This window comes from Carcharhinus amblyrhynchos, chromosome 2 (assembly GCF_965287045.1).
Source record: "Carcharhinus amblyrhynchos chromosome 2, sCarAmb.v2.hapA, whole genome shotgun sequence".
Lineage (NCBI taxonomy): Eukaryota > Metazoa > Chordata > Chondrichthyes > Carcharhiniformes > Carcharhinidae > Carcharhinus > Carcharhinus amblyrhynchos.
The window spans coordinates 113,536,085-113,550,324 of NC_137325.1; the positions used below are offsets into that span (position 1 = coordinate 113,536,085).

The 14,240-nt window shown below is 40.1% G+C and overlaps 1 protein-coding gene across 5 annotated transcripts in view; it reads right to left on the minus strand.

The window, feature by feature from the left end:
- The window catches only part of arhgap21a (Rho GTPase activating protein 21a), a 215,185-nt gene that overhangs the window by 68,573 nt on the left and 132,372 nt on the right, over window positions 1–14,240 (minus strand). For 4 of the 5 annotated variants that reach the window (XM_080211355.1, XM_080211346.1, XM_080211363.1 and 1 more), the window contains one exon: window positions 1,374–3,468. In XM_080211355.1, the coding sequence (XP_080067481.1) occupies window positions 1,374–3,468 (2,095 nt within the window). Of the gene's footprint in view, window positions 1–1,373; window positions 3,469–4,756; window positions 4,968–14,240 lie in introns of those variants that run through there. The other variant, XM_080211371.1, reaches the window with a different exon arrangement.

Here is a 14,240-nt window from a genome sequence, read left to right on the forward strand (position 1 = left end):
CTATCTTTATTCAACAGTGATGTTAAATTTGTAGCTTTCCATTGGAACATTCCTAGAATCTAGAGGATTTTTGAAGATGACAACCAATGCATCCAAAACTCTGCAGCCATTTCCTCTGAGACCCTAGAATGCAGGCTATCAGGTTCAGGGGCCACATAAGCCTCCTTAACAGTGTAATGTTCTTCCTTTTTGCCACAATTTTCTCAATTTTTAGGATGATTGTTTTATCTTCTGCTGCGTGGGCAGATATAAAACACGTTCAAAGTCTCTACCATTTATTTGTTTCTCTCTTTCTAAGAGCCAATGCTCATTTCAGATGCACTTCTTTTTATAGACTTGCAGAAGCTTTTGCTGTCTAGTTTACTCTCATCCTCCGTTTTCTCCCTCCTTATTTTTTTTTTAGTCATCATTTGTTAGCTTCTAAAATTCTCTCAATTTTCAGAGCTACCTCTCGTCCTTGCAGCATTGTACATTTTTCTTTCAATTTGATATCATTAACCGAAAATGGCAATAAATATGCCATTCTGAGTTGGAGCTCTTCTCAGATGAGTTCCAATATTAGTATATTACGATGTCCTTTTTTTTCAATAGCCAGTTTTGCTTTTAAATCTAATAACCATATTGCGCACTCCATTAAACTGTATATATTTTTTCGTTTGGAAACAAATCAATTTACCTGACAAGACACATTTACCAGAAAGCAAATGTTTTCTGCAAGCTTCTTTTTTTTAATATTTTGCTCCATCCTCTAAATTACAAAGCCAATGCTCAGAGTGGACCAGGCAAACCTAATCCTTGCTTGCTTCAAAAACTAAATTCAAAATCAAACAATTCATGGTTCCCACAGGTGAGAGAAACAAGATCCAAGCTGACAAAAAAAGGCATTGCATCCCATCTTGGGCTTGAGATCTTTACATCTAGGCTCTGCTCAGGGTGTTAATTAGTGAGCCTTAAAACATTTGCAGTTTCAAATGGACATATATTTTGTTACTGATTATTTTCTCACTTTCACATTTTCGTTTTGAACTGAATTTGTGTTCAACATGCTAGCTTCAAGAGCAAGAAGCATCCCCCATCCCTCTTCCTTTCTAAATGTATCATGATTATCTATAATACTTGCAACAACTAAAGGCATGGTGAAAAGGACAAAACAGAAACCAATAAAAATACACATCTGCATTTGTTAGTATCAAAATCCATTTTCAGTGTGTGAAAAACATTTGATGAAAATTATTTGTGTGTGTAAGATTGTCATTATAAAACAATTAAGCAAGTGTTTTCAATTTGTCATTTTTCTTCTTAAATGCTATGATATACTGGTAGAACAAAATTTTCATCTTTAATTTATTCAAGAAAATCTGTTTTGCTCTTACCTATGAATGGGATAGATGCTAATGAGTCATCCTGTGGACTTGAGCTTGATGCCTTCCTCTGGTCACCCATTCGTTTAATATTTACCTCACGACGTGCATCATTAGGTAGCCAGCAGGTGGGATCCGTTACTGTATCTGGCGAGTTTACAGCCAAAATGTATGACTGATGCCTTAGTGGTTGTGGAGTTAATCTACTTGCAGCAATGTTTCCCCTCAAAACCACAGTGTCTTTTAAATCTGAAGGATCGTGCCCTTTACGTTCAGAGTTGAGTTCATTTTGTTCTAGACAATTCTCTTCACCTAATTTAACCTTCTCCTGTACTGATTTACTTTCAGGTTTCAGTTTTTCCAATTCCTTATTCTTTTGTCTAACTGATGTATTAGTAACACTAGAGGTAGCAGGAGCCTTTATTTTCCTACTTGTCTTCATGAAAGGCTGTACAGATGTTGGTGCAGAGCATGAAGCTGATCTTACACCAAGAACTACTTCTGTTGGATGTTCAGGCACACTTTCAGTTCTTGTCCTTGGCTCTAGATCGCAATGATTTACCATTCTTTGGTCTTTTAGTGCATCAGTACCAATACTTTGTGTCGGAGAAAGAATTGGTGGTGCTGCATAGGAAACAGTGGTGGTTAACAAAGAACTTGGCAAGGTATTTTGAAATGACGATGGTAAATAAGACTTTTCTTGAGAAGGAGCTAGAGGTTGCTGCCCTGTGTAAACAGACTGGTGCTCTCTTGAATGCTGAGCAGATTTCGTATCGTTGGCAGCCTTCCAAGTAGGCAAGGCAGGACTAGAACGTGCACTGCTTCGAATGTTGGACTGTACTTTTATACTGCTGTTGCTTGGAACGCTTGGCGAAATACATATATTCTGAGACTGGGTTGTACCAGCAATAGATGTGCGAGCTCCTGGCAGTCCAACTTGTCTGACAGGTTGTCGGAATCCTTCACGAAAACAAAGCCTATTATCCAGTTCATTAATTCCAGCTGTTTGGTTAAACAGTTGATGCACTCCATTACCAGCTGGATCACGTGAACCGGATGTTCCAATACCTGTGGAATGACTGCCCAATGTTTCTGCTTGCTTTCCAAGATAATCACATGACTGTGTCCTATGGTTTTGTGGTCCATTTACTGGTATTGTTAATGCATCTTGTGAAGCGCTCCGTGGCCAATTTTTCATTAAAACAGATTCTCCTAATCTTTCCTGAGACACACTCCGGTATCTCATAGGTGTAGCTTGACAAGATCGATCATGTGAAGTGCTCCGACGTCGTGCGGGAGTTGTAACACGGGTTGGAGCAGTTTGTTGATAATCTGCTGAGTTTTGAACTGCTGCTCTTAAACTATCTAATCTTTCCTGTATTGTCCTACTACCATACATGTGCAAACGTCGATTTTCAGTATACTCTTTGTATGTTTTATAATTCCGCCAGTCTATATTCTGGTGCGAAGTAACAGCTGTTGAAGATGCATGATGATTTGTGATTACTGAAGAGTCCGTGGTTTGTGGTGTTGATTTGCTGGAAGCAGCATCTAAATGTGATCCATAGAATGTCTGTTTACCAGCATTAGTGGTAGGGGTAGTTGCTATCGTATCCTTTACCCTACCACTTGTAACTTGTTGAACTGGATTACTGGTTAAAATAGCTGAAGCAGAAGAGGTCCTCGTTTTTGGTTTCCCAATGGGGTGGTCCGTCAAGCCATACCGTTTTTCCTCTGTTCTGTGAGTTGGGCTTGAATGGTTAATTCTACCAGGTGCAAAATCAGCAACCCTCTCTGAAGGCACAACAACAGTCCTTACTGTTTCATTGCAAACACACACAGCAGTATTAGTTTTTGCAATATCTATCGAAGATGGAACTTGGACTTCAGCCCGATATCCTCTATCAGATGTGGCAACTGCCCATACAGGTCTACTAACGTGTTGTCTCCCTCGAGATGATTCTGGTGGTGACACCTCCATGGGCTGAGCCACAGTTGAAGCGGTGTTAGCCAATCGAGGGTAACAAACGGGTGGCGGTTGAGGGATATTGTGGGCATTGCCAGTGTATGGATCATTGCCTTTTAAATAGGCATCTTGGGAATATGCCTTAAAAAGATAAAATGAATACTTAATTATTAAAATGAAAGAACACATTGCACCATTTTATTTTAGAGATGGAAAACTTATACCACGAAAACTCCAAATTATAATGGAAATAGCTATCAAACTGTACTGGTGTTCTGTCACATAAATTAAAGAATATGAAGCTATAAAAAATGTTATTCATCAGAATTCCTTCATTACCGACTCTTCAGATATGCCCTCACCTATGATCAACAGAAGGTGATTTTAATGCAAAATATGACAATCCTAACCTGCCAGCAATTCCACGACATTAAGCAAGAAAGATCAATTAAAATTTAGTACTGGTTTCTCAGGGGCTGGGAGCTGTTAGCTCCAAAGGTAAACACCTCTTTCACTATAATAAAAACAGAAAGTGCTGGATAAACTCAGCAGGTCTGGTAGCATCTGTAGACAGCGAAACAGTTAACACCAAGACTCCATGACTCTTAACCTCATTCTTGAAGATTACTTTTTATGGAAGGAATTAAAAATACCCAATCTTAGTTTTGTTAGGAGCCAATTTTAATATACATCATTCTGCTAGAAATTAAAAGCCATTCTTCAAATCTGTCTCGAGGTTTAAGAGTTTTATATGAATGGGCTTACTTTTACATTACTGGTCCTCCATTTTCTATTAAGGCTCACCCAACTCCCTTCACTTTACTTTCTTTTACAGTCAGGAAAATGGATTAGTCACAGATATATCCAGAACTACAGTCTTTGCAATGGAAGGGAAATCAAGTTATGTTTCTGTTCCCCTCCCTTCGTAAAATATTGAGCTGTCATACAGCATTTGATTCAGCAGCCTAAAGAACAAAAACACTCCAGCGAAGTTGGGGTTTAAACCTGGAACCCAAGTAAGAGTCAAACTACAAACTAGTCTGCCAATTTTAGTTTAAAATTCTATTACCCAAGTGAATTACTAAAGGCCGGAGAATAGACTACTTGGCTCAAATCTGATTTTCTCTTTGCAGGATAATTTACAAAAATATTTGGAGGCATTTTAAAAAATTATTCAATCCAAGTTTACAGTAAGGAAATAAAGCAAAGCCAATGTAACCTTTCTTTACAGAAACAGAATGCATTAAACCTTTGGTCGAAATCAGGAATTCCACAAAACTTTCCAATTTATCTTTTTACATTTCTAAACTAAATAATACTTACATTTGTAATAAAGCAGGCTAAATAAAAGTCACTCAAGAAAAATAGGAATATCTGAAATATTACTTTACAGAGAAAGTTCTCTAAATAATATTAGCAGTTCACCTACCTTGCATTTCAAAGTTTGGCTCCTCCGAAAAACTGTTAAACTTAATTTGGAACATTTGCCAAATCTGCTTTTTGTTGCACAGGAAACCTCAATCATTTTTTTAAAAATCAGATATTAAATATACAGTAGTGAAGTGACAAACAACTTATTTGGTTGTTACTTCAAATAAATACAATTCCGTACTCCCACTTTGGTCCACATAATTCCAAATTCAGTTAACATTTCAAGCGTACGTCTAAAACTACTCTGTCCTGCTGTAAAGACAAAATAGTCCTTAATTCACTTCAGGTGTAGGTTCATATTACAAAATTTCCTGTTCAAATCCCAACATGCACAGTCATTGCCAAGCTCGTCCCGCCCATCCACGTAAGTTTGTCAGTAATAAGCCCTGACTATAGATCTAAGGGATCTTTGAAACTGGGTGAGGTGGTCAAATGAAACTTTGCTCTGACTCGAATCATTTAACTGCTACGATTTCTACAGCAATAAATAAAAATAAGTAGGCAAAGTTCAAAGATAATCTTGAAGTAGGAAAGTTTTGTACGAAGAGCTCTAAAGTTATTTCAGAAACTTTGATCCCCAGTGTCATAGTGAATCAAATAACTAGGGCTGCGAAGAGGGCTTTAAACTAAGGAGCGGGGAGGGGCATGTTTGGAAGGGTGGTGGGCAAAAGGTTCACATGAGGGGAGATTTAGGAAGTTAATGAGAAAGATGTTGCAAACAATATCTAATTTCATGATTCAGACGTTCTAGGTATAAAATCTTTAGTTTGGGATTGAAGTTTTAAACACAAGCTAATGGAAGCTCCCAGTTTGAGATGCTGGCAAACGGATGTGAAGTAATTGCAATTCAAAGAGTATTTTGTGTTAATTTTAGTAAGGTCAGAGTTAGAAGTAGGAAAACACTAAACAGTGAGTGGCACTTCTGAGGTTTTTTAGGTGGAGAAAATTAAAATAATCACTATCATTGGAAGAAACAGTTCACGAAAAACTAATAGAACTAAAGGTCCTGGAAAAGAACTACAGCCCTGGAACTGATGGCCTGAACACTTGTGTTTTCAAAATAACAGCTGTGGAATGTGTGGATACATTGGTTGTTACCTTCCAGAATTCCATACTATTTGGAAATATTGCAGCAGACTGGAAAACCATGAGTGTAACATCTTCATTTAAGAAAGATAGGAGAGAGAAAGTGGGAAACTTTTGGCCAGTTTGTCACTGGGAAAATGCTGGAAACCATAATTAAGGAAGTAGTAACAGGACATTTAAAAAATCATAATACAATCAGGGAGGGTCAGTATAATTTTAGGAAAGGGAAATGATGTTTTGACAAATTCAGGGTTTTCAGAAGATGTAACAAATAGGCTGGATAAATGGAACTAGTAGATGAAGTATATTTGGATTTGCAAAAGGCATGCAATAAGTTGTCCATAAAAGGCTCACGGTATTGTGGATAATACATCAGCATGGACAAAGGATTGTCAAACTGAGAGAAGAGGGAGTTGGGATAAATGGATCATTTTCAGGATGGTAAATTGAAACTCAAGAATGCCAAGGGGTCAGTTCTGGGAATTCAACAATTTACAATCTATACCAATGACTTGTTAAAGAGACAGAGTGTATTTGAGCCAAATTTACTGTTGATGCAAAAATGGGTACAAAATTAACTTGCGAAAAGGAGAGAGAGAGTCTGCAAAGGGATATGCAATTTAAAAACAAGATGACCAAGATGTTTCCATCTCAAAAATTGTGACAGGACAGGTGAGACAAGATGGGACAAACCCGAGGGAAATACCTTTATTGCATTATTTGTGGCCCAGATGGACAGCACGTGTTTCCCTTAGCCCAATAAGTTAGCTCCACATAATCAGACTCCACCATCAGCTATCCCTCAAAATGGCATATTCCTTTTACCCCCACTGCAAGATAGTAAATGTGCCTTGAAGCCCCCCACCCCTCCATGTTCATATCCTGACAGCTCCCTATACCCATTTCTCCATATTCCACCCAACTTTATAACGTGCTTCATTATGTATCAGCACACACGCTTCCCCCCCCCCCCAATTTGTATATCCTCTCCGTAAGGCTGATTGTTGGGTAGGAAACTTGTTGGAAAAAAATCTAAAAATGATATATTGCCGAGTTTTGGGTTTCCTATTTGCAGCTTTTCACCCACGTTCTTTCTGGCTCAAAGTAAACATTGGGGCAATTATTTCAATAGGAGACTTGTTTATAAAAAAATTTTGCTACTAAATTAGAATAAAAAAAATTCCTATAGCAATCTTACCACTTGAGGTCTCTGCAAACTGTAGTTGTTGAAAATCAAAGCAACCACAGCACAAGCTGGTTAACTCTAATTATTCTGTCGTATTGATGCCGGATTCAGCAAGCTATAAATACATCTACTGAGTTCTCTGGAAGATACCACTGAGGTAAAGGGTGGTGTATTATGCACCACACTATAAAATTGAGCTTTATTATAACATTATTTCATCTGCTACAGTTGTAAATTTTTGTGTCTAGAAGGCATATCTCATTTAGGAAAAATTTCTTGAATTCATTTTTTCTTGTGACTAGTCAAATTTTTTCATAGATTTCACAGCCTTCTTTTTAACTAGATTATACCCTTGTCTCTTCAATCTCCTGGTGTTACAGCTCTTCAATAACAAAATGAACTGCTTCATTATAAAGTCACATCAACTACTCCAGTATTCCAATGAAAATCCAAAGTCGTGAGTTCACAATTGCTTAGTCACCATACTGACCAAATTAGAAAGATGATGTAATCAGAAGATCCCTGCCATGTTATTCCTTGCATTCCTTCCACTCAGTTATTGGAGAAAATGTTAAACAGGCTACGGAATGGAAACTGTTCTTTTGTCATGTAGCGAGTTTTAAGAGCTGGTTGCTGTCATTTATTCAATTGCCTTGTATTGTGCGTCATCAATTTGGCTCAATAGGAATTAAGATAAATGCACAGTTAACAGAAACGCTCAATGTTGAGATGATAACTGGTTGAGAATTGTCGGGTCACAGGCTTATTAATATTCTTTCTCTATTGAGAAACAGCGATGAATGGATAGCTCCAAAGCGCAAGCAATTACCAAGATTGAACAGAATCAACTTTTTCTTTTTATCCTTTCACCAAATGTGGGCATTGCTAACTAGGCCAGCATTCATCACTTATCCCTAAATTTCCCTTGAGAACAGGCTGGTGAACCACATTCGTGAACTGCTGCAGCATATCTAAGTTCATCCATAGTACTGTTAAGAAGGAAAGGTGTCCCAGGAATTTGATCCAACCACAGTGAAGGAAAAGTCATATAGTTCCAAGTCAGAATGATGTGGATTTGGAGGGGAATTTTCAGGTGGCGGTGTCCCCAAGCATCTACCATCGTCATTCTGAGTGGTATGTCACTGGGAAACTGTTAAGATTTCCTCTGATGGAGGTGGTCTTTGCCCGATATTTGTGTGACCAAATGGTACTTGCCACTTATCAACTCAAGCACAAATATTGTCCATGCTTTGCTGCATAGGGACATGGACAGTTTCACTGTCTGAGAAGTCATGAATTGTTCTGAACACTTGTGCAAACATCAGCAAAGATTCCCACTTTTGACCTCATGATGAAAGGAAAATCATTGATGAAACAACTGAAGATGGTTGGGCCAAAGACACCACCGTGAGGAAGTCCTGCTGCTATGTCCTTGGAATGAGACAATTGACTGCTAACGACCACAAACATCATCTTTTGTGTTGGGTATGACTAAAGCTTACCCTGATTCTCATTGACTTCAGTTTTGTTAGAGCGTCTTGATGCCTCACACAGTCAAATACTGTCTTGGTGTCAATGGCAGTCACTCACCTCGCCTTTGGCAGTTAGCTCTTTTATCCATGTTTGAACAAAGGTGTAATGAGATCAGGAGCTGAATGGCCCTTGCTGAACCCAAACGGAGCATCAGTCAGCAGGTAATTTTTGAAAAATTCATTTAGTTTGAGATGTGGGTGCCATTGGCAAGGCTGGCATTTATTTCCCATCCCTATTTGCACTTAAGGTAGTGGCGGGCTGCCTTCTAGAACTGCTGCAATCCCTGAAATGTAGGTACACCCACAGTGCTCTTAGAGAGGGGGTTCCAGGATTTTGACTCAACAAAGGTAAAGGAACAGCGATACATCTCCAAGTTAGAATAGTGAGCAACTTGGAGGGGTGGTGTTCCCATGTGCCTTCTGGCATGGTCTCTGGCAGCAGTTGTGGGCTTGGAAGGCGTTGCCTCATGATCCTAGTGAATTCCTGCAGTGCATCTTGTATATGGTTCACACTGCTGCCACTGTTCACTGATAGTGGAAGGAGTGAACGTTTGTGCAAAGGGTGCCAATCAAGTGGGCTGCTTTGTCCTGGATGTTGTCAACTTCTTGAGTGTTACTGCTAGACTTCCCTACGTCATCCTACAAATGGTCTTGGAGGTTTAGCCTAGCAGGGGAGTGTAGCTACGTCATATACCCTAGACCGGCGGAGCGGTCCTCTTCTAGGGGGTCATCCTCTGCGACCGAGTGCTGAGCTTCGGGAGGGACGCACATGGAGCTGTGAGGGAAGGGGGACACCCACCTAGCCAGCCAGATCAGCCGAATCAACCCTAGCGATGAATGGGGTGACAGATGTCGCAGCCAGATCGCCCTCACACCCAATCTTGAGTGTTACTGAAGCTGCACTCATCCAGGCAAAGGGACATTATTCCATCAAGCTTGTAGAATGTGGAAGGACTTCTAGGGATCAGGAAATGAATTACTTGCTGCAGGATTGCTACCTCTGGCCTGCGCTTATAGCCATTGTATTTACATGGCTAGCTCAGTTCAGTTTCTGGTCAATGGTAACCCTGCTAGGATGTTGATAGTGGAGATTCAGTGATGGTTATGACATTGAATGTCAAGAGGCAATGGTTGGATTATCTCTAGTTGGAGATGGTCACTGCCCAACACTTGTGTGGTGCCAATGTTACTTGCCAATTGTCAGCCTAAGCCTCGATATTGTCTTGATGCAATAGGACATGGATTGCTTCAGTATCTAAAGAATAATAAATTGTGCTGAACAAAATGAACATCCAGATATCTGACCTCATGATGGAAGGAAGGTCATTGATGAAGCAGCAGAAGATGGTTGGATTTTGGACACTATCCAGAGGAACTCCTGCACTGATGTCCTAGAACTGAGATAATTGATCTCCAACAACTACAAACACCTTTCATGCCAGGTATGATTCCATCTAAAGAACAAACAAAGAACAAAACAGCCCAGGAAACAGGCCCTTCGGCCCAACGAGCCTGTGCCACCATTTTAACATTACAAGCACCCCCCCCCCCCCCCCCCCTCCCATCAATTCCAGTTTTGCTAGGGATCCTTGATGGCATACTCAGTCAAATGCTACCTTAACGTCACAGTCACTCACATTTTGCCTCTGGAACTCAGCTGTTTTGCCCATGGTTGAACCAAACATGTAATGAGGTCAAGAGCTGAGTAAATACCGCTTGATTGCAGTGTCAATGACCCCTTCCATCAATTTGCTGATGATCAAAAGCAGAATGGCGGGGTACATAAGAACATAAGAAATAGGGGCAGGAGTAGGCCATCTAGCCCTTCGAGCCTGCCCCGCCATTCAATAAGATCATGGCTGATCTGTCGTAGCTCAGTTCCACATTCCCGCCGTCTCCCCATAACCCTTAATCCCCTCGCTTATCAAAAACCCATCAACCCGTGTCTTAAAAATATTTAGCGAGGCAGCCTCCACCACTTCAACAGGCAGAGAATTCCAGAGATTCACCACCCTTTGAGTGAAGAAGTTCCTCCTCAACTCCGTTCTAAACCGCCCCCTCTTTATCTTGAGGCTGTGCCCCCTAGTCCTACTGTCCTTTCTGAGCGGGAAGAGTCTCTCCACCTCTATCCTATCCATCCCATTCATCATCTTATACGTCTCAATGAGATCTCCCCTCATTCTTCTAAACTCTAACGAGTACAAGCCTAGTTTATTCAGCCTCTCACCAACTCCGCTATCAGCCTAGTAAACCTCCTCTGCACTCCCTCCAAGGCCAAAATATCCTTGCGTAAGTGCGGCGACCAAAACTGCACACAATACTCCAGCTGCGGCCTCACCAGTGCCCTATACAGCTGCAGCAAGACCTCCCTACTTTTATACTCAATCCCCCTTGCTATGAAGGCCAGCATCCCATTAGCCTTCCTGACCACCTGCTGCACCTGCAGGCTGGGTTTTTGCGACTCATGCACAAGGACCCCCAGGTCCCTCTGCACCGTCGCCTGCTGCAGTTTTTCGCCCCGTAAGTAATAGTCCTTCCTACCATTATTCCTACCAAAGTGGACAACCTCACATTTGCCAACATTAAATTCCATTTGCCATTTCCTGGCCCATTCGCCCAGCCTATCTAGATCCTTCTGCAGACTCTCCACGCCCTCCGCGCAATTTGCCGTTCCACCAATCTTGGTGTCATCAGCAAATTTCGACACCATACACTCGGTTCCCTCCTCTAGATCATCTATATAAATGGTAGATAGCTGAGGTCCCAGCACTGACCCCTGGGGCACTAGTAATTGCTCAGGTTGGATTTGTCCTGCTTTTTATGGACAGAACATAGCTGTGCAATTTTCCATATTGCTGGGTAAATGCCAGTGTTATTTCTGTACTGGAACAGTTTAGCTAGGGCTGTGGCTAGTTTTGGAGCACAAGTTTTCAGTACTATTGCCAGAATGTTGTCAAAGGCCAAAACATTTGCATTTTGCCATTTCCTGATATCGTATAGAATTAATCAAATTGGCTGAAGACTGGCATTCACAATGCTGGGGACTTCAGTAGGAGGCAGAGATGGATGACCCACTTAGCACCTCTGGCTGAACATGTTTGCAAATGCTTCAGCCTGGTCCTGGGAAAAGAAATAGGAGTAGGTGTAGGCAATTTGGCCCCTCGATCTTGCTCCACCATTCAATAGAATCATGGCTGATCTGACATTCCTCACATCCACTTTCCTGTCCTTTTCCTGTACCCCTTATTTCCCTTACTGATCAAAAATCTGAGCCTTAAATATAGACAAGGACTCAGCCTCCACAGCTCTCTGTGCTGAGTGTTCCAAAGACTGTCAACCGTCAGAAAAAAATCCTCCTCATCTCAGTCTTAAATTGGCACCCCTTTATTCTGACACTATGCTCTCTGGTCCTCGATTTTTCCATGAGGGGAAACATCCTCTCAGCATTTACCCTGTCAAGTTCCTTAAGAATTTGATAGATTTCAATGAGATCAACTTTCATACTTCTAAATTTCAATGAGTATCAACCTGTTTATCCATTAGCCTTTCTGACTACCTGCCACACCTGTGTGCTAGCTCTGTGTTTTATGCACAAGTACCCCCAAGTCCCTTTGTGCTGCAACTTTCTGCAGTTTTTCTCCATTGAAAAAATACTGCTGTTTATTTTGGAAGGGAGAGCGAAACAAGTTCACATTTTCCCATATTGGCCAACTTTCTGCCCACTTGCTTAATCTATCAATATCTCTCCGTGAACTGTTTGTGTCCCTCTTACAACTTGCCTTTCCAACTATGCTTGAAGTTTTGAAAATGAAGTTAGCCAAAGAGAAATCATCACGTTTTAAATACTTAAATTGTAGAAGACAGGGAACACACAGGGGATCAAGTGATCTGGAGTTTCAAGGTTCATGGAAAGAAAGGAGGCTACAGTGAGTCTCAATTTCAACACAAGACAGATATAGTAGGAGTATTGGTCAACCAAGGTGATAAAGTTCTCCAGGATAAAAATAAATTCTCTCTTTTGTATCAAAAAGGAAGCTTCCTGAAAATAATTTTAACAATGGAGAACTGGGAGCTCCATTGGAAATCAAGACATGATTGCCAATAGATGAAAATTAAAAGCTGAGGCAATATCTCTTGAAAAGAGTAAGCAATTATGTTTTTGAATACAAATTTCATGACCTATTAAAAGGCATGAAAGAGATCAAGATGCAATGATTTAGCCATTGCACAGATGGAAAAATGCTGCAAATTAATGAATGTGGAACAGAAAAATTACCAGAAAAGTGAATGAAGTTGGTGATAAGCAAAAAAACGATGTTAGATATACAGAATGGACAAGGTGGTACAATTGGAAACCACAGGGAAACTAGAGCTAAATAATGTGCAGCTCATACAGAATAATTGAAAAGGACTCAATGTAATTCTTGTGTACACACTTATTACGTTACAATGATGATTTCTTTAGGTACATAATTTGAGAGCCTGTCAAAGTTTTGGGAGATACGCTTCACGTAGCTTTAATGACCTATGATGAGGTTCCTAGAACTGCATACAGTACAAGCCTCACAATGGTGCCAATTTTCTTTATGTTCTATTCCCCAATTTATTATGTCCAAAATGCAACTGCTCTTCATTACGACATATCTAACTGTGCTTGCATGTTATGGAAATGTGTCTGAACCTCTAGACTTCTATTCATTATCATTGAATTTACACTACTATTCTTGTTTTCCTCAAAATGTACTACCTCACACATACCCTTGTCAAATTGCATGTGCCAACTACCTTCCTATTCCACTTCCTGTCTATGTTCTCCTGGGATCTTTTACAGCCCTCCCTCTCAATAATCCAAATGATCTTACCTTCATGCTGCTGCAAATTTCAATACTGTGTTTCCTAAGCCTATTTTTTTAAGTTGTGAATGGCTTTGTCTTTAGTTTTTCCACATAAGTAAACTACATGTTTACTTTACATTACATGTTTACTTTATGGGTTTACTGGTTCAGTACACACAATGGAGTGTATGAAGAGTAATTGGGTTTGGTGGGGGGACATGAGGAACCACTGGGGATAGGTGAAGGCAAAGGTTACAATTGGGGCATGAGCAAGACATATTGGATGAATCAAACTACATTGCATGTGACCTACAACCTTGAGAAGCTGGCCCAACAGCACAAAATATTACAGGTGATGGGAGATGACTGCCAGCTCTTCCCTGCTCCCTTCCCCATTCTGGGAAATAGTTATTTATTCACATCGCTGAGATTAGAGTTAGGTGGAAAAGACTAAGCCAAAGTCAAACTTCTCCGGAGAAAAGTTGGCAACTTGACGATCAGGATGAAAAATAGGCAAAGATTCACAGAATTTCGAAAACAAAGGTTTCAGCAAAGAAAAAGTCGCCAAAGCTGAAGACAAATATATTTTACCAACTAAATAAATGAATAGTTCTGCAGTATTTTTTGTAAAATTGATAATACTTTGAGCAAAAATCATGAAACAAAGATGTTGGTCATTAGGATTGATATAACAGCAATAGCTCACAAGCATACAATAAAAACAATACACACATTGTATATCATATTTGAAAAGTTGTTTTGAAGTAAGCTCATTCAAGGTGCAATTTCATTCATAGGTTTAAGTGACTATCAATGTTATCCTTACGGTTGATTCTTGAAAGT